Source organism: Myotis yumanensis, unplaced genomic scaffold (genome assembly GCF_028538775.1).
Source record: "Myotis yumanensis isolate MYYU_CA2020_CCGP unplaced genomic scaffold, mMyoYum1.0.hap1 SCAF_8, whole genome shotgun sequence".
In the NCBI taxonomy this organism is placed as follows: Eukaryota; Metazoa; Chordata; class Mammalia; order Chiroptera; family Vespertilionidae; genus Myotis; species Myotis yumanensis.
This window is the reverse complement of record NW_027223759.1, coordinates 63,866,131-63,886,128: the sequence shown is the minus strand read 5'-3', so window position 1 is coordinate 63,886,128 and position 19,998 is coordinate 63,866,131. Positions and strand designations below refer to the sequence as shown.

Genomic DNA, 19,998 nt, shown 5'->3' with positions numbered 1-19,998 from the left:
TAAAGGGGGTGTGGTCAGCCTGAAAACAGCCATCAGCCCCTCATCCATGCTGGCCAGGCACCCCAGTGGGGACCCCCACCCTGAAGGGCGTGTGACTAGCTGCAAATAGCCATCAGCCCCTCACCTAGGCTGGCCAGGCATCCAAGCGGGACCCCCACCCTGATCCGGGACACCCTTCAGGGCAAACCAGCCGGCCACCACCCGTGCACCAGGCCTCTATCCTATATAGTAAAAGGGTAATATGCATATTGACCCTAACAGCAGAAAGACTGGGAATGACTGGTCACTATGACACACACTGACCACCAGGGGGCAGACGCTCAATGCAGGAGCTGCCCTCTGATGGTCTCCCACATTGGGGAGCTCTGCTCAGCCACAAGCCAGGCTAATGGCTGCCAGTACAGCGGTGGTGGTGGGAGCCTCTCCTGCCTCCTCAGCAGCACTAAGGATGTCTGACCGCAGCTTAGATCTGCTCCCCGCTGGCAAGTGGACATCCCCTGAGGGCTCCCGGGCTGGCAGAGTGATGTCTGACTGCCAGCTTAGGCCCAATCCCTTGGGGAGCAGGCCTAAGCCAGCAGGTGGTCATCCCCCGTGGGGTCCCAGACTGCGAGAGGGCGCAGGCCGGGCTGAGGAGCCCCCCACCCCAAGTGCACAAATTTTTGTGCACTGGGGCTCTAGTCATATGATAAAGTGCTATTCAGATGTTAAATATTAATGAATTGGATCAATATATCTGCAGGAGAGATAGATCGATATATCTCAATAGAGTTAGCTCTCAAAACAATGTTGAATTTTATAAAGCAAGTTGCCAAATGATATACAGTATATAGTAATATTTGCATAAAAATGTAAAATACATATAACAATACCAAATATTGTGTGTGTGTGTGTGTGTGTGTGTGTAGTACCATCAGAACCATGATGGTGGTGCCCTTTAGGGTGGGAGGGAGAGGAATGAGACTAAAAAGGGAAATAGGGTGGGGGTGAGGGATAGTATTTAACTTCATCTGTAATGTTTTCTAAGTCATTAATTTTAAAAAAAAAACATAACTGACAAAATGCTTACATTGTGAATTTGGAATGGTAGTTCAAGTTTATTATATTAATCTTTCTTATGTGTGCTTTTAAAATTTTCTGTAAACAATAATTAAGAGAAGGTACATATATGTTTGCAGTGGTTACTCTTCAGCAGAAAGATTACAGTTCCATTTTTATTTTCATTTTCAAACTTCTCTGCATTTTCCAAATTCACAAAATGAATGCTGAGAAAATTAGAGCCACTTATAGATAAATAACCAGTAGCTGTATCCAGGGTTCCTAAGGCCCTTACACTTGAGCTGCCTCTAGAAGGCTGACGAATGGACAAAAATAGGATGATTCTCCCACAGACAAAAGGAAGTAGAGGGCTGGCTGCCTTCACCGTGTGGAGATGTAAAACCGGCCATATCTTGGGAAGGGGGAGGGAAGGGTGTTATTCTAAGCCACTGGTCTCAAACTTGGGCATGCATCAGAATCACAGAGAGGGCTTGTGGAAAAAACAGGTTGTCCCCCGAGTTTCTAATTCAGTAACTGGGGCCAGGCCTATGAATTTGCATTTCTAACAAGTTCCCAGATGTTATTGACAATGATGATGCTTGTCTCAGGACCAGGCCTTGAGAACTTCTGGTGTATGCAAAACCCAGCCATCAGATACTTGTATTTTTAATTGTTGAAATATGAGGGAGACATTTGGCAAGAATGACTCCAATGTTATTATCTGGCAGATCACAAATTACTCAATGGAGCCAGCCAGCCAGTCTCGGGGAAGTTGGAGTCACATGCTAGGGCAGGCAGATAAACAAAAAGTCATCAGGGGGTTAGAAAACGCAAAAGTGAGAAAATGAGAGTGATCTCTAATGATCAGACACCACTGAAGATATTTATTTAGGAGAAAAGCAAGGCAATAAAATGAGCATGAAAAGGGACTGTAAAAAATAACAAAGTTTCAGTCATCAGGGTCTGTTGCTGTTTGACAAAACTGGGGATCCAGGATGGCACAAAGTTTCTCTCCCATTCACGTTTGTCACCAGCACTGGGTATTCCCCTCGGCCGGGGACTCCTTGAGAAAGAGGGACTGACCCTTCCTTGCTCTCTCTATCCTTTCTCATCCTCCCTTCATCCCACTTGCCTTTCTATTTGTTCTGCCACACCGAGCAGCACTGTAGTGCCAAGCGTTACACTGGGCTCTGGATAAAGTAGTGTCTTACCATCTTGGAACTACAGGACATACTAGTAGCATAGTACCTAGCACATAACAGCCGCTCACTAACTGTTGAATAAAACATGAGTAAACACATACGTGATCAGAAGGGGTCTTGGTTAAAGGTGCAGTGAATGGAAGACAGAAATAGGATGCAGTGCCTGCAAGTAGGAATCATAGGCACAGCAGAGCGGGCCCAACAGTGCCAATCACCAGCTTGAGACACCATCGGGAATGTTACTATTTGGCACTTTTCCTCATACCCACATTTTCCCCAGTAGACTTTTGCTACTCTTCCCACTGCCTTGCCAATGTTTCCCACACCAATACCCATGGTTCCCAACTTTTAGCTAAATGAGTATATATTTCATTACAACTGTCTCAGACCTGAGGCTGCAAATAAGGCATATGCCTGACTACATGATGCTCTTTACTGCAAGGCATTCTCCTACTTCCCTAAGGAAGAGATCCAAAAAAGGTTTAGGTTGAACTTAAAAATGTAGACTTTTAGGAATATAGATTAAGTGATTATGTGTCTACTTACACTGTTTAATTTGTTGATTGTTATGCTTGTATATTTAAACATAGTCTCTAAAATATTAACTTTTAAAATTCATTTTGAGAGAGAGAGAGGAAGGGGGAGAGAGAGAAACATTGGTATGAGAGAGAAATATTGATTGGCTGCCTCCTTCACACACCCCGACTGGGGATCAAACTCACCACCTGGGTATGTGACTGAGTGGGAATCGAACCTACCACCTTCTGGTGCACAGGACAACGTGCCAACCAACCAAGCCACACCGACCAGGGCTAAAATAATGACTTTTTAATTTAAGTTTTTTGAAACAGTTTTAGTACTAGTACTTCCAGGTGAATCTTAAGTCAGTTGACATAGCTTTCCAAAGCATGTCACCTGGCTTCCATTAAGTTATTTGAGATATAACACTTTTTGAATCTGTGGGTGATGCTGTCCTGGGAGTTTTTATCACAGACCACAAGTCCCTGTCATATAATATGAGAACATTTTTTCATTCATTTTTAGAGTAGTTTCATGAGTCTCACAATGTAATCATACACTACGTATTAAATTGATTATAAAAAGTCTTGTTTACCACAACAAATAAGCCAGCAACTGTGACATACAATCTTTGCAAGGATTATGTACTAAATCTTTTTAAAAATGTATTTCTCATCTTTTTTTATTTAACAGTTCCTTTAAGATGACCTCTTACAAGCATCCTAGACCAGCAGCGATTCCTGCTGGTTCAAGCTAATATGTCCACCCCCAACAGGACCTTGTGATGCAATAAAGGAATTAAGAGAGCATGCCCCATAATAGAAGGGAGCTTGAAACTCCTAACTATAAAGCAACTTCCACTCTTGGATTCAAGAACAGTGGGGGAAAACCTTCTCTTATATTTGGAAGTGTTCTATGAGTTTATTTCCTTTTTATTTTTCTTTTAAAAACAGAAACCTTTTGTTCTTTAGGCCACTATGATGATTAAAAAAGTAAATCATAAGGATATGTAGAGTGATCAGTTGTGATTGGATTAATACATAACTTTCCAGTTGTCAAGTCATAAGAGGTTTTGAGAGAGATATTTTTATTGTGAATTAAAGGAGTGTGTGTGTAATGCCATAATTATGGGTCGGTCTCTAGTAATTAGAAAGTTTCATGTGGTGAAGAGCAAGCAAATTGGTTTAAGTGGATCATTAGAAGAAGAAAACAAGTTGAATTTGTTTGTGATTTTGATGGCAGGGGGCATCAAAGTAATTTGGTACACTTAACAGTTTATTCTATTTATAATTGTACAGGTTCTTAGTTTTACAACATTTAATATACAGTTTATATATTTATATATGTTTCAGGCTACATTATTGGAATTTTGAAGACATGAAAACATCAGATGAACCAACCTGCAACATCTTGGATTCAGATTGGAAGATGAAGAGAAAGTTTAAAGAATGTGGCCTATAAAGGCGGGTAGTACCTGGAAATATTAACCGACTCGCATTGTAAAAATGAGACTGGTTTCTAAAGAGTAGAGATTATTTTAGTCCAACATCAAGGTTCAAGACAAAATGTTGAACTAAAAACTTTACTCCCTTCCCCTCCCCCACTTCAGACAGGTACCAGCATTAGTGAATATGATTTTCCTTAGCCAGAAGCACTCCGCTGTACCCATGTAGACCATCCTTAGGAATTAAATATTGGTTATTTAATGTAGATTATAATGGGAAACTGATTTTTTCCACAATGGCAGATTTCAAGGACTTGGTTCCAAACTGAGCCGGAGCATCCCAGTGCATTGTGTACAGTCTGGGAACAACTATGCTGCACTGGCCGTTTTTGAAGGCCATCGGGCCCTGTAATATAAGGATATCATCTTCTTGCTGATATCTTTGGAGAGTCCCAAGCAGACACAGAAAATGAATGGAGGCAAGGAGTGTGACGGAGGGGACAAGGATGGAGGTCTTCCAGCGATACAAGTTCCTGTGGGTTGGCAGCGCCGTGTGGATCACAATGGAGTGCTTTATGTCAGGTGAGCCCTTATTACTACCTGAGTTACCTCCAAGTTGCAGTCCCAAAATTAAGGAGGTAGATAGAGCCTGTTCCTCCAAGGGAGCAAAATATTGTGACTGACAGCACCTCAAATAAATTTGAATAAATGATCTTTGTGCTGGAAATATTCAACTGTTTTTATTCTGCCCTATTTTGCGATGTAAATTGCCTTAGGTTACAAGAGAGAATTTTTACGCATTACTTGTGTTTATATAACGTGTCGTTCTGCTTATCTCTGTAACAAGGATAAAGAAAAATGAAGATTTCTAAAAGAAACATAGGCATCATTACCACATTCACAAGGGAATGTAAATACTAGAAATAGACCCAAGGTCCCTCGACAGTGTTATTCTATCCTTCAGAGTGCTTCAGCTGGATTTTCCGAAGGAAGGTGGAGTGTTTATATTTATAGGCAGTTTTAATTAGTAGACTTCTTAAAGCCTTATATTAGGTACAAATAATTTTCCTATTTTTTTCTGCACCATTTTTAATCTATATCCTTGCATATTATAGTAAAAAAGAAAAGGTCACGATGGAGATGGCTCTTCATCTCTCACATAAAAATCATACAAATAAAATGCAAATGCCTGCTCTATAGAATTTTGAGGGCAAGTATCTCTTATAGAACAAGTTGAATGGAATAACTGAACTGTTGGGAAGAAGTTTCAGTCTTATTATTGAATTAGAAGCCGGATGCACAAAATGCGTGCAAGAGAAGGCCTTCCTTCCCCCAGCACCCTCTGGCACCCGGGACCAGTGCTTCCCTCGCACCCCCGGAAGGTCGTCCGGTCTAATTAGCATATTATGCTTTTATTATTATAGATAATTAACACCTAAGTTCCTTACTTAGCAGTTTATATGAAAAGTTAGGACACCATAAAATCTCTCTTTGTTATGTAATAAACGATTACTAGAAATAGAACTTTTTAAAAGTTATCACGTCGCATCATGATATTAATGCTGTTACTTTAAATGCAGTTATTTGTATCTCTGCTTCAACGGAATTCTTCATTTGTTCAAAGATGTATTTATATGAATGAGGTATTTGCTGTTATATAAACATAAATTATTTCATGCCATAACAACTCAAAATTCAGTTCAGTGTCTCTCCTGCATTTGTTTGATGTAAGGTGTTTCTGGAGGTAAACTTAATTACAATTGAAATTCTCTGGCACATAATTCTTTTGTTTCTGGGATGCTAAAGATGTGCTCTATATTAAGAGGGGTGAAGGAATACGAAAGCAGGGGATGTGGAGCTTGTCCTGTTAAGATGGATACACGGATCACTTTCTCAAGTGTTCCTATTGCCGGTGCTGTTAACAAACTGCCAGAAATACTTTGTTATTAATATAATATAGCAAGGTGTCAGTGTTGCTGTTCATATTTAGTATTGCTCTAGTCTGTAAGGAGCAAACATGTATCCATCTTAGAGTAAATGAATCTAGGTCCTAGATCCTAGATTCTAGGATCTTGAAGATCTAATTTTTTTAACTTTATCTTCATTCCTATGAAAGATCAATCAGCTTTTCAGATTGCTGAAAACTAAATTAAAACAAGCTACTAAGTCTGGGAATCTGTCAGTTATCTTGTTCATGATTTTCCACGTGTAGGTAGATTCCGCTATCTGTTAGTGTGAGTTAACGTGAGTTCTCCAAATCCAAGTCTCTGCACTAAAAATTATTTTGAAAACTACCTTTGCCAGATAAGGTAAAACACCTTCAAATAAATTAAGCCAGTATGGGTTTGATTTGTTTGTAAAGAGTTAAATTACTGCTTGAACACATATAAGGGGCTAGCCCTCCTATAGCTCCCTTCTCAATGTGCAGTTTGCTTGTAATTTTTAGGTTTGTCTCCAGCTGCTCCTGCCTCAGGGAGGCGTTGAGGCTGCACATTAAATTTCCCACCTGCTTCCAATCTTCTAAGCGTTATCCTTGCCATAAGACTTGTAGCTGTTTTTTACGTTAATTATTACTTTAAAAGTTAATTAAAGAGGTACAGCTGAAGAAAAGAGGCCAGCTGACTGACTGAGAGGAAGTGTTTTTGAAGTCTAGAGTGGAATACTCTAATAGAATTCAGGAACTCTTGTCTTCAGGTTTAATTTTACAATTAAATTCCTCTAGGATTCAGTCTGTACACCTTCTTTAACTGTAAAATGTTAGGCAATTTCTTGTCACAAAACTCATGAACTTTTACACATGATAACTGTTGGGTGGTCGTGTTTTATGTAAATTAGCAGACCTCCAACACCTCTGGTCATTACCACTGTCATGGAACTCAAGTCGATAAGATGGGAATTATTATTTTTTACAGATCACTTGAAAAACTTTGTTAGCCTCAATAAATGAGTGAGTGAATTGACAAAGTTGAGGATTTTAATTGAGATTTTCTACATGTATAAGTCACTTACATGATTGTCCATAAATAAAAGATGAATTGCATTTTAAAGTTGGCTCACTTGTAGATGCAAAACTGCTCCCTGTGTTTTTGTAGAAGCAGAATAGTCTACCCCTAGTAGTGTAATCCTTTGTATTATTTCTGGTCAAATCCAAATTTGATCAGAATGTGTAAGTGAAGGTTTTGGTAAACAGTCATAAATAAAAGACCATTCTTGAATGAAAAGTGTGTAATAATTTTCAAGGTTGTAAAAATCAATATTTTAATAATAAAAGTCTTAAAATGCAAATTGCCCATTTTAAACTAACCCTCACTATATTAGTAAATGAAAATCAAAGAAAATTAAAAATAAAAATAAAAACCAGGAGTAGTAACCTTGAGAGCAGCACCCATTTACCAGCCAGAAGACCCGCAAGGCACCCCTTTCTGCCACCTAAAATCCTCTTTCCTCAAGAGTCCCCTCATCCTTTGTCAGATCTGCTTGGCTCCTCTCTCCTTGCCAGTACCATTTGGCTCCTCAGTGTAATTTGAGTTGGGCCACACAGGTCTATCTTCAAAGAAACACATGGATGAGGGAGGAAAAAAAAAAGAAACCTATTTTTACATAGGGACGACTTGGTTCTGGACTCCAAGATTAAAGGAACGAACTTGCTAGCTCCAACTTTTATACACTTAGTGACTTTCTGGTTTGACCTCCAATGTGTTCGTAAATTTCAGTTTTTCCTCCAACAGCTTCAAAAGTAGATCTTCTGGTTTAAAATGATAATGATTACTTTCATGTTGTTTTCTTGTTCCTTTCCTGCCTGCTCCTGTCGTCTTAAGAATAGCATTTTCCCCCATCCCAGTCCACGCTTGGTTTTCCAAATACTTTTATTTAATTTTCTAGGAAGATCTGTCTTTTTCTGAGAAATATTTTGGTTCAAAAGAAAGAGCGATGGTGCTAAAAGGCTATAATTTAGCAGCTAGCATAATATTGACAAAGAGAATGCTTTTCCCTAGTAGGAAAATATTATCCTGTGAAGGACAGTAAGACTATAAATTATGCCTTTTTTTATATGATATGTGCAGTCAGAATTATTTCCTGATGCTTTTTTGAACTATTTTTACAGTCCCAGTGGGTCTTTGTTATCTTGCTTGGAGCAGGTTAAAACATACCTGCTTACTGACGGAACATGCAAGTGTGGCTTGGAATGTCCTCTTATTCTTCCCAAGGTAACCATTTCACAACAGTTCTATCAGCAGTTTTCTCTTTTCTAGGTGTTTCGTATATTAGCTTTTCTCATTTGGCATTTCATTTTTATATTACTTCTCCAATCACATATGCATTTTAAAGTCTATCTAATTAGGTATCTTTTGCATGCATTTTGGAATGCTTAATGACTGTGGAAAGTGGTTCAAATCCCAGAGTCATTTTCAAAGGTGACAAACCTATATTCATATGAAATACTTTATGAAAGCCATTTTTGCACATTTTATTAGAGCTCTACCTATGTTCACCATTTAATAGTGCAGTAGTTTTTCCCCTCCTGTAACTGCTCAATCTGCAATGTTATTTTTAGCACTGGTGTTGATAAATCTGCCACCAATGCTTCTAAAATGATGAAGCTGAACTGAACCTTCCTACTCAAAATGTGAAACGGTTTTACTCCTTTGCAAGGTAGAAAGTAAAAACTGTTTAAAATGATAAAATATTATTTATTATGGAAGCAGGTTCTTGTTCTCTGAGTATCTATTATAGTGCTAATTTTAGAAATAAAATTAACAGACACCTTTTTTCTTCTTACTTGTTTCACCTTCACCTCATTCCAAAAAAGAAAAAAGCATTTGAAACATCTCATAAATATATACACAATAAGATTATTTTAATAGAAGAGTAGATTTTTAATAGGTGAAAAGGTAATATTAATATAGTAATAAAATAAAGCCAAAGGAAAAGTCAGCACATAGAAGTGTCAGCTTTTGGATTTTTAAACTGAACTTCATCTATTTTTGTACTGTTATACCAGCAGGAAATATAACATCAGGGAACATAGATAATATACCTTTGCATATATTTATCTTGGCTATCGTGGAATTAGGATAATTTTCATTATTTACTGTGCCACTAAAAGCCATATGTTCAGCAGAAGTACTATTAAGTTACATAAAGTTGCTTTTCTTAAATAACTTGAGAAAGTTTTATTCATATTGATGGCCTAATCTATGTAAAGAAATGTTTTAACAAAGCAACTTTTTATGTTGTGCTTTTACGACATGCTCTAAACCGAGGCCATTCTTTTTCCAGGTGTTTAATTTTGATCCTGGAGCTGCTGTGAAGCAGAGAACTGCAGAAGATGTTAAAGCCGATGAAGATGTCACAAAGCTATGCATCCATAAAAGGAAAATCATTGCAGTGGCCACACTTCATAAAAGCATGGAAGCCCCACATCCTTCTCTGGTGCTTACCAGTCCCGGAGGAGGAACAAGTATGTAACCTGGGGAAGGGTTTAGGAATCCCACCCCACCCTCTCCTCTCCTCGTGGAGTCATGGGTGATCACTTTGCCAAGCATTTTCCAAGTCCACTTTTCAAACAGGCACAATGCTTTTAAAGTTATGAGTGTCTTATCATTTTATTACAAGTAGCATACTCATTCTGAAAAATCCCATGAAGTTGTTTCCCAAAATGTCCTATCCAAATCATCTAGTTAAACAAGTAGAGTCTGATTAGCACATGCACATGTTATGGGGGTATGGAGCTGGGCTAACAAAAGAGAAAGTGATACAGATTTTTAGGAATCAGAGGTAGCCTTTTTCTTAAGGTTGTGCTTGAATGTGTGGTATCAAGTCCTCAAATGCAACTAATAATATTTGCAAGAACTAGCAGTGTTATTTTTTTCTGTCATTTTACAGCTATTTATTGAGCACCTACTAGTAGATCTTACCTTTTTAGGAACTTTTTATACCTCCCCCAACACACCTGTATGCATGAATGCATGCTTTCATATTTTTTTTAAATTTCAAAATGCAGAAAAATTGCATGAACAGTTTATTGAATACCACGTACCCTTCATGTAGATTCACCAATTAACAATTTTGTTTTAGAAATTGCAGATGTCATAAAAATTGACCCCTAAATAGTTCAACACACACAGACATTCTCCTCACAAACCAAAACCTAATTGTCACATTGAGGAACTTTAACACTGATATAATATTATGATACAATATTATCTAATATGTAGTCTGTATTCAAATTCCTCCTGTTGTCCTAATAATTCCTTATAGTTGTTTTTAAACCAGGTTTTCTTTTTTAATCCAGGATGCAATCAAAGATTGTACACTGCAATTAGTTGTTCCATTTCTTTAATCTGCATCAGTTCCCCATCTTTCATTCTTTCATGGCACTGACATTGTTGATGAGTCCAGGTCAATGTTAATAGGATGTTCCTCAATTTGGATTTGCCTGATTGTTTCCTCATTTATATTCAAGTTAAAAATTTTTTGCTAGGAATACTGCACAGGTGATGTTATGTCCTCCTCAGGAGGCACATAATGTCAATTTATCCCATATTGATGACATTAAGTTTGATTGCTTGGGTATAGTTTATCCATCTGATCACTCCATTGTTAAGGTACTTTTTCCCTTTAAGATTAATATGTAATCTGTGGAATTATGATTTGAGACTGGGGAACTTCTTTTTGTAATGGCTAGTATAAACTCCCTCCAAAATATTACAATCTACTTAGCACTTGAATAGTAATTCAGAATAAAATGTGACTAAGTGCCAAAGTGTTTGCTTATGAAGGCAAAGTGATGTTCTGCAGAGCTCTAAATACAGATGACGCGTGGTCCCTGTAGTGATCAGAGAAGGCTTTACAGCAGAACTCAGATTTGAACCAACCTGGAAATTTGCAGGATTTAGAAATATGAGAGAAATAAGAAAATTCTTGTCCAGAATGAGTAGAATCGATAATGTAGAAACTAATCTGACTTGAGGGGAAGATTAAGCCTGCGTAGGTAAATTGGGGTCAAATTATGGACTTACAAAGAGGAGCAGTTGTGACATCGGACAGGTAAAGATTGACACTTAGCACTCATGTGAAGAGGGCGGGGAGATAAGTTAGCAGCTATGACCAGAGAGCTCCTTCCCAATAACCTCTAACCTTGAAGCTTGAACAGGAATGATCAGAAAAATATTGCTCCACTGAGGTATGTAAGAAAAAACAGTCTTTTAAGGGATTTTTTTTTCTTTTGATGAGCTACATTTTTTTTAATTAAAAACAAATATTGCCACAGTTTAAAGACATTTAATAGTAATAACTTATTTAACATTTACCGATATCTTGCCACCTCAACGTAACTATGGTTTCACTTTTGTATATGCTCATATCTGCTGCTGTCTCATATCAAACAGTTTTACCTCTTTTTACATTCTGCCTTGTTGCCTTTTTAATGACCATAACAGAGTCTTGATTTGGTTCTCAACTTTTCATATCTTAACACGTTTCATTATTAAAAAATAAAGATAAATATTTAACTGGAACTGGTTTAAGAGGCATATCTCCATCCACTCTTACAATGGTATACTTTATTGGATTAATTGCCTCTTTTACTAGCTTCAGACATAACATTTATATCAACTTCCTAATTTTATGAAATTGATATCTATCTTAACATTTAATTATTTAAAGCTCAACCTTAAATGTTAAGAAGACTCATATAGTAATTTTCACCTCTAACATACATAAACATACATTTAGTTTCTGCTTATTCTTTTGAAAGGTCTACATGAAAGCCCTTGATGGGTACCTAGCATTTATATTTGCCAACTCTTCTAATACTTTAGTTCCTAAGTGTAACATAACAGCAGCATGACTTTTATTTGTTTATTTAGTATTCCTATTATTTTAAAGATGGTAACTAGGTTTCCCCAGGTATGGAAGAAATCCTTTTTAAAACACAACTATTTTCTAAATTCTGTTGTATATTTTTTTCTGTCTGTTGTACATTTAAAAATGCCAATGTCTACATTTTTAATCACTTAACTATAAATAATTATAGAAATACCCAAGAAAAGACACAAGTCTATAGTTTTGTTCCCGAAGAGAACAGTCAGTCCTATAATAAGGCTAATACAGGTACCTGTGTTCCCACCATGAGCTATGCCTAGTACCCCAACTACTTTTCATATATTATTTTTATTGCAAGCTTTGAAAATCTCTTTTTAACAAGAAAATAAGTTCAGTTGAGTTTATCTGCTACAATTCTCTTATATCATTGGTTCTCAACTTTTCATATATTATATTCAGAAATTACTCTATCCAGAATCTTCACCATGCTAGAAACAGAAAGCCCACATTTCCAAAGAAAAATATATGTTCACTGCATTCTATTACTTTTTGAATGCACCCTACATGGATTTCATTTTTTAAGATGAACCACTGTCTTAAAAAAAAACATTATCTGTTTTGATCTGTATACTACCTCGCAGGTAGGAGAAGTATATTTATCTTAGATGTGCAAGTATCCATGTGAGTAAATGTACTTCTGATTGCAAATGAATCCAGGTGTACTTGCCAAGATGTTGTAAGTCCCAGAATGGGGATGGCCAGCAGATAGTATGAATGAAGCCACTCTCAACCCCTGTGCCTGTAGTAGACTCAGTGGCATTTTCTACAGAGCCCAGCAAGGCTCAGCATCCTTTCCATCATAGCCCTCTAATCAGCCACCACCAGTTGATGGGACTTGGCCTAGGAAATCAATTTTATTTACTACCCCTGTTTTACAAGGTACAACTTTATAAAATAGTGAAACATCCTTAGGGGCTAAAAAACTTGAACCTAGAATTCTAACAAGATAAAGTGAAAGCTCTGTCCAGTGGGCCAGCTTGGTTTTGTTGCCTGTTTTCTGTTGATCTCCAAAGGGACTGAAGGGACTCCAAAGGCCAGTGAGGGAGAGATGAGCTCTGTAGGAAGAGGAACAGCAATTAGAACCCAGTACTAAAGATTTGGCAGTCTAAATGTTGCATAGGAATTCTATCCTAATAAAAGAATTGCAGCCTTTTACCTGAGTTGACTGGCTAAAGTTGTTTTTACAGTAATGACTGGTTAACGTCAAAGAAACTGCAGTGTTAGAGACTTGATTAGAAGTTAGGTGTGATTGCAGTATCACTGCATTTACCATTGTCATCGCTCCCATTATAAAAGATTCTGAACTCCATTCACTTAATTCACAAAAATTAAGACTCTTTTACAGTGAAAATGTTGGGATACAGAAGCGTTTCTATAGCTGTCCTGATGAGGTTTCAGTAAGATAACAGAAACATTTATAGGGCAACAGATTTTCTGGTAAAAATGGCAATTCATTTAAATCACCCAAGAAAATATGCCACACAGATAATAATTTTCTATTGTAACTGTGTTCCTAAAAATTTCAAATTCAACAAGATAGTAGCATCATCAATTCTATGTGGGCTGTCAATCTTGATTTTGCATATTCTAAATAGTATTAGAATGGCGAATGTCAGTATGAACTGATTCAGATTTTCATTCTTTCTCAACAGATAAGAGGCAAACAAGCATAATGAGCAGTTAATTCAGGACCTTTGGCCAACTAAGGGAGAATAATGTGCACTTTTAAATCAAAATTTAATGTAGAGTGGAAATTTCTAGTTGCATGGAGGCACGGCTTCTATTTGCAAATTTCTATTTCCAGCTGCCCTCCCTTCCTCATTTCCTCCCTCCTCATCCCCCACCCCCAAATACAAAAGAACTGAGACGACTTAACAGATTTTTCTTTTTCTTTCACATCAGATGCGACTCCAGTAGTACCTTCACGGGCAGCAACTCCAAGATCCGTAAGAAATAAGTCTCATGAAGGAATTACAAATTCTGTAATGCCTGAATGTAAGCATCCTTTCAAGTTAATGATGGGATCATCCAATGCCATGGGAAGGCTCTATGTACAAGAACTGCCTGGAAGCCAGCAACAAGAACTCCACCCCGTCTACCCCCGGCAAAGATTGGGCAGCAGTGAACATGGACAGAAATCTCCATTCCGTGGCAGCCATGGAGGCCTGCCCAGCCCAGCGTCGTCAGGATCCCAGATTTATGGAGATGGCTCAATCTCTCCGAGGACTGACCCACTTGGAAGCCCTGATGTTTTCACAAGAAATAATCCTGGTTTTCATGGAGCTCCCAATTCCAGTCCTATTCACCTGAATAGGACTCCTCTCTCTCCACCTTCAGTAATGCTACACGGTTCTCCTGTACAGTCATCCTGTGCAATGGCTGGAAGGACTAATATACCTCTTTCCCCAACCTTGACTACAAAGAGTCCAGTAATGAAAAAACCAATGTGTAATTTTTCAAATAATATGGAAATACCACGAGCAATGTTCCACCACAAACTACCCCACGGCCCACCTCCCCCTCCTCCACCTTCTTGTGCTCTTCAGAAAAAGCCATTAACATCTGAGAAAGATCCACTTGGCATTCTTGACCCTATTCCTAGTAAACCGGCGAATCAGAACCCTGTTATCATTAATCCAACTAGTTTCCATTCAAATGTCCACTCTCAGGTACCTGTGATGAATGTAAGCATGCCTCCTGCTGTTGTTCCTTTGCCAAGTAATCTCCCTTTGCCAACCGTGAAACCTGGTCACATGAATCATGGGAGTCATGTTCAAAGAGTTCAGCATTCAGCTTCGACCTCCCTGTCCCCTTCTCCAGTGACATCCCCAGTGCACATGATGGGGGCTGGAATCGGAAGGATTGAGGCTTCGCCCCAAAGATCACGCTCATCTTCCACATCATCAGATCATGGAAATTTCATGATGCCACCTCTAGGACCCCAAGCGGCTTGCAGTGGTATTAAGGTTCCACCCAGGTCACCAAGGTCAACAATAGGGTCCCCACGGCCATCAATGCCATCAAGCCCTTCCACCAAGTCCGATGGACATCATCAGTACAAGGATATCCCTAACCCATTAATTGCTGGAATGAGTAATGTACTAACTACCCCAAGCAGTGCCGCTTTTCCTGCTGCACCTGCCGGAAGTGGTTCTGTAAAGAGTCAGCCTGGTTTGCTGGGAATGCCTTTAAATCAGATCTTGAACCAGCACAATGCTGCCTCCTTTCCAGCAAGTAGTTTACTCTCAGCAGCAGCCAAAGCACAGCTAGCAAATCAAAACAAACTTGCTAGTAACAACAGTAGCAGCAGTAGCAATCCCGGAGCTGTTGCTGGCAGTGGCAACACTGAAGGACATAGCACTTTAAACACCATGTTCCCTCCTACTGCCAACATGCTTCTCCCAACAGGTGAAGGGCAAAGTGGTCGAGCAGCGCTAAGAGATAAGCTGATGTCTCAGCAGAAAGACTCATTGCGGAAAAGAAAACAGCCTCCTACCACAGTTTTGAGTTTGCTCAGACAGTCTCAAATGGATAGTTCTTCAGTTCCTAAACCTGGACCCGACTTGCTGAGGAAGCAAAGTCAGGGTTCTTTCCCCATCAGTTCAATGTCTCAGTTACTACAGTCTATGAGTTGTCAAAGCTCTCACTTGAGTAGCAATAGTACCCCGGGTTGTGGGGCCTCCAATACTGCTTTGCCTTGCTCTGCTAACCAGCTGCATTTTACAGATCCCAGTGTGAACTCCAGTGTTCTTCAGAATTCACTGACACAGAACATCCCCGTCCGAGGGGAAGCCGTGCACTGCCACAACGCAAACACTAACTTTGTTCACAGTCACAATTCAGTCCCCAACCACCATCTTGCAGGTTTGATCAATCAGATTCAGGCTAGCGGGAACTGTGGGATGCTCAGTCAGTCGGGCATGGCTTTAGGAAACTCATTACATCCCAATCCACCTCAGTCAAGAATTTCAACGTCCTCCACTCCAGTGATACCAAACAGCATTGTTAGCAGCTATAATCAAACAAGTTCTGAAGCAGGTATGGTTTTCTTAGAAAAAAGTACCCAGAGGTACTAAACTTTTCTACGTTTTTTTAAAGTTTGTACCAAAATATTTATTATGATAAGCAATGATCCTCTTTCCCCATTGTGAAATTCTCATCGTTTCTTTAGTATTTATAATGTTATTTACAGAATGCTAGGCATTTGTCTACTAGGGAGAAACAGCAGCCATGGGGATTCCATTTGTTTCCGTTATTTGTTGTCAATCTCTGTCGTTTCGAATATCATTCAACTTTCAGTTGGTCGTGTAACCACTGGACTCTAAACTACAGAAGCCATAGAAGGCAGGGCATCCTGGCTTATGAGCCAGGTTCTTGGCTCTTGCAATATAAAATCTGTGTCCCCTAGCTTTTGTTTGTATTCAGGTAAATGAAGCTCATCTTGGAAAACCCAAAAAGGCAAAGATAAACGGATGTTCTGTTCTTGCTGCTGACCAGAAATAAGTGAATGGATAGGAAGAGGTAACCAGAAGTTGTATGAAGTAGAAAGCTGTCTTCTAATGTGTTTTCTTATCCTAGTTTGCTCTCATTTATTATTATTTGTTTGAGAAAATTAAAAAATGGATATTGACTACTCCCTTTTTAAAAAGGGTAATAATTTAAGTTTTCTAATAAAAAAAAAGGCTTGAAAACCTGATTTCCAGAATTTTTGATCTTGATATTGTTTTACAGTTTTCTTGGAGAACTAAACCATTATTTTTAGCATTGACATTTAGGTTTTGAACCCAAATTTATTGTATCTTTTCATCCACTATTAATGGAGACAAGTCTATTTAAAAGCAGACACATTAGAAAGAACTGCATTTTGTGCAATAGATTCCTCAGAAATTATTATTTTAAAAAATGTAAAGAGGGAACTTCATCGAGACATCAGAAAACTTGGCCATGAAAACATTAGAAAGAATACCCAAAAACACAGCACTAATGATTTGGGAGATTTGTGGGAAATGCCAGGGAGAAAATAAAAGGTGGTTGTTGAGACAAAATTCAAATATGAAAATAGTGGGCTTTAAAAACCAGAGTGCTTCTGAAAATGAGAAAACTGCTGAGGCGTCTAATAATAAGCTGCTGTACAGGCATGTGTAGACTGTATCGTACCGCCTTACTGGGACAGCACTGTGACCTACACCTTTGTTACTGATAGTTAGATCAAGTGTTTCTTCCCAGTGTCACTACCTACACCTGCCATCCTCCACAACTCATGTTCGTGTTGTCTTGTTGTCAGTATTTAATGCAGAACTATTCATTGGCTTCTTGTGTTAAAAAGAATATGAGGTGGAGAAGATAACTGAAATCATTAGTGCCTTCTTGATAGTCTTAGTCTAAGGAATTTCATGAAACTATGTTTTGTGTTTAACAGGATACTTATTACAAATGGGCTTCTAGCTTTTCAATGACTCTTATTCCTTTTTAGATAATTCCACACAAATGAAAATTTAATCTTGTGCACTTATCAGATTAAAGTTACGTGAAATAAGAAACTATTTTAAATATTTATTAAGCATACTTTCAATCATTTATATGAGAATTGTTAGTTTCGTTGTATTATATCTTCAAATTTTGATACCCCTTACCTCAACTTACTTTGTTTCAGGTCTCAGTTCATATTGAAAAGTGTATGTATTTTATTAATGATGTATTTAAGTTTATATGTAAAGACAAACATTTATTTATATTCTTGTTTCATCTGGATGTCAATTGTAGACTTATTTTATATAGTCTTAAACATGTATTTTCTTGTTCCTCGCATCTGTGTAGAACATTGGATCCGGATTCCCAGTGTTGGGAGTATCAAAACACACAAGTTTAAAGTTAATTAATGTAAGAAAAGTGCTGGCATATAAATAGCTAAAAGGGGTAAGAATAAATGTCTAGTAATGATATGGATGTGACCAGTCATATGTAAGCTAACAGAGAGCATATGCTTGATGAAAACTTAGGTCAGTAAGAATCTTTAAAATATCAAACTTAATAAAATTAAATACTACTTAATATACATAGACTGAATATGCAGCTGGTTATGAAAATTAGTAGATTTACTAATTAATATAACTATTTTGATGAGCTGAACATCGAAGAGGTCTCTAATGCCATTTTTCTTTTTGATATGTAGTTAACTGTGTCACTGAATGTTCTGTCACTGTAATTGCTTACACTAAATATTTATTTACACTGACTTTGTTCATCCATCCAATAAGCATCCAGGCTGGGCATTCATTCATAGTCAGACAGCAGATGACGGTCACAACTATCTCTCTAAGTTTTGCTGGATATTCCTAGCATACCAGTTAGATATTAGGTGAAAACACTTTATTCTTAAAATGTTACTTATAGCTATTATTGAGTACCTATTAATGTACCAGGTGATTTACCTAGATTATTTCTAACATATACAGTTTTCCAAAGCATAAGGCATCATTGTCCCCATTTTCCAGATGAGTAAATTGAGTGTCAGAGAACTTAACTGTCCAAGATCATATATAACTGAAATCAGATTTGAACTCGGGTTCATCTAATTCTAAAATTCATTTTCTTTTCAGCTGCATAAGTTCTTCAACTGAAACATTTAGTGGTTAAAAAAACTCTTTTCACTTTCAACATCTTAAAAAATATCCAACAGAAAATGAATTGAAGCATGTTACAAGCCACGTTTTTAAACTTTTGATACACTTTTAGACAACAGTCGGTTATTTTTGCCTTCTCTCTGTGGACTCAAATATTATAGTGTACAACAATTAGAATGTTTGTGTCCATGCTGGTGAACTGTGAAAAATATCAAGAGAACTACCCTTCATTTGCTAATTTAATTTGGTGACCTTTATTTTAATGAATTGGTATCATCTGACTCAGATAAGAATGGGTTTCCTAGTGGATAACATGTCATTAGACTTTTAAAGGAGTTGACTATGCATTTACTAGTCTTGTCATTCCCAGTGTGATACACAGTGAGGGTAAGAGACTAAGGTAACACAGGCCAGCTCTGCTCCACAGTAACGGAGCCTGGACAGAGCTCAGGTGGCCTCCTGTGCAATCCAGAGCCCTTTATCCACTTTCCGAAGCACCAGCTCAAAAATGTTACATTAAGACATCTATTAAGACAAAAAATCACTTGCTCTCAAAATGCTTTATTCTATTGGTAATTTATTTTCTAAATCTTCATTTAAAGAGTTTTTCTATTACAAACAACCCAGGTACAGATTTTTATTTTTTATTTTTTATTTTTTTGGCCTATAAGTGAATTCTATGGGACACACTCAAGTATGGGAATTGGAGGCAAAGATAATTTTTTTAAAAAATCAGATAAAAGATATGAAATGCTTAGAAAACATTTTGTGAAACTTAGATATCAAGGCTTTATTGGTTCTATTTGGAGTTTTGAAATTGCCTTTCTACTAAAGCTCTCTAAACATTTGCATTGTGAAGTTTACAGGTTTCTGTTAGCGTTTTGGATATCAGATTTTAAGTAAGGTTTAATATTTCCACGTGACAGATCAAGAAACTGACCAGTAGGAGGTGGCAAAGCAAAGTTGTGGACCTGACCACCAACTCCCAAAGTTCCTGATCTCAGTGCAAACACTCAAACTGCCGAAGGCAGGCTGTTCAGAGAGCCCTCAGTCATGTACTTTGAAAGTAACTTTCAATTTATGAAGAGGGACAGGTTTTAGCATGTTTTGTGGTGGTTTGGTTTAGAGAGGAATCCAAAATCAAGTGCCCTTGACTCAAATTTCATTTCTCCGGGCCTTTGCCTCCTGCCTGCCTGCTGACCTTAGAACAGAAACACACATGCCAAGAACCCGGGCCTCTGCGGGGACTTAGTCCCTCAGTGTCCTGCCACCAGGGCCTCTGCAAGGA

At 38.0% G+C, this 19,998-nt stretch overlaps 1 protein-coding gene across 4 annotated transcripts in view; it reads left to right on the top strand.

Moving 5' to 3' along the window:
• Positions 1–19,998, top strand: part of MBD5 (methyl-CpG binding domain protein 5) — a 397,266-nt gene that overhangs the window by 332,423 nt on the left and 44,845 nt on the right. For 3 of the 4 annotated variants that reach the window (XM_070423045.1, XM_070423046.1, XM_070423047.1), the window contains 4 exons: positions 4,109–4,782; positions 8,306–8,408; positions 9,481–9,661; positions 13,990–16,125. In XM_070423045.1, the coding sequence (XP_070279146.1) occupies positions 4,670–4,782; positions 8,306–8,408; positions 9,481–9,661; positions 13,990–16,125 (2,533 nt within the window). In that variant the 5' untranslated portion in view covers positions 4,109–4,669. The remainder of the gene's footprint in view (positions 1–4,108; positions 4,783–8,305; positions 8,409–9,480; positions 9,662–13,989; positions 16,126–19,998) is intronic. The other variant, XM_070423044.1, reaches the window with a different exon arrangement.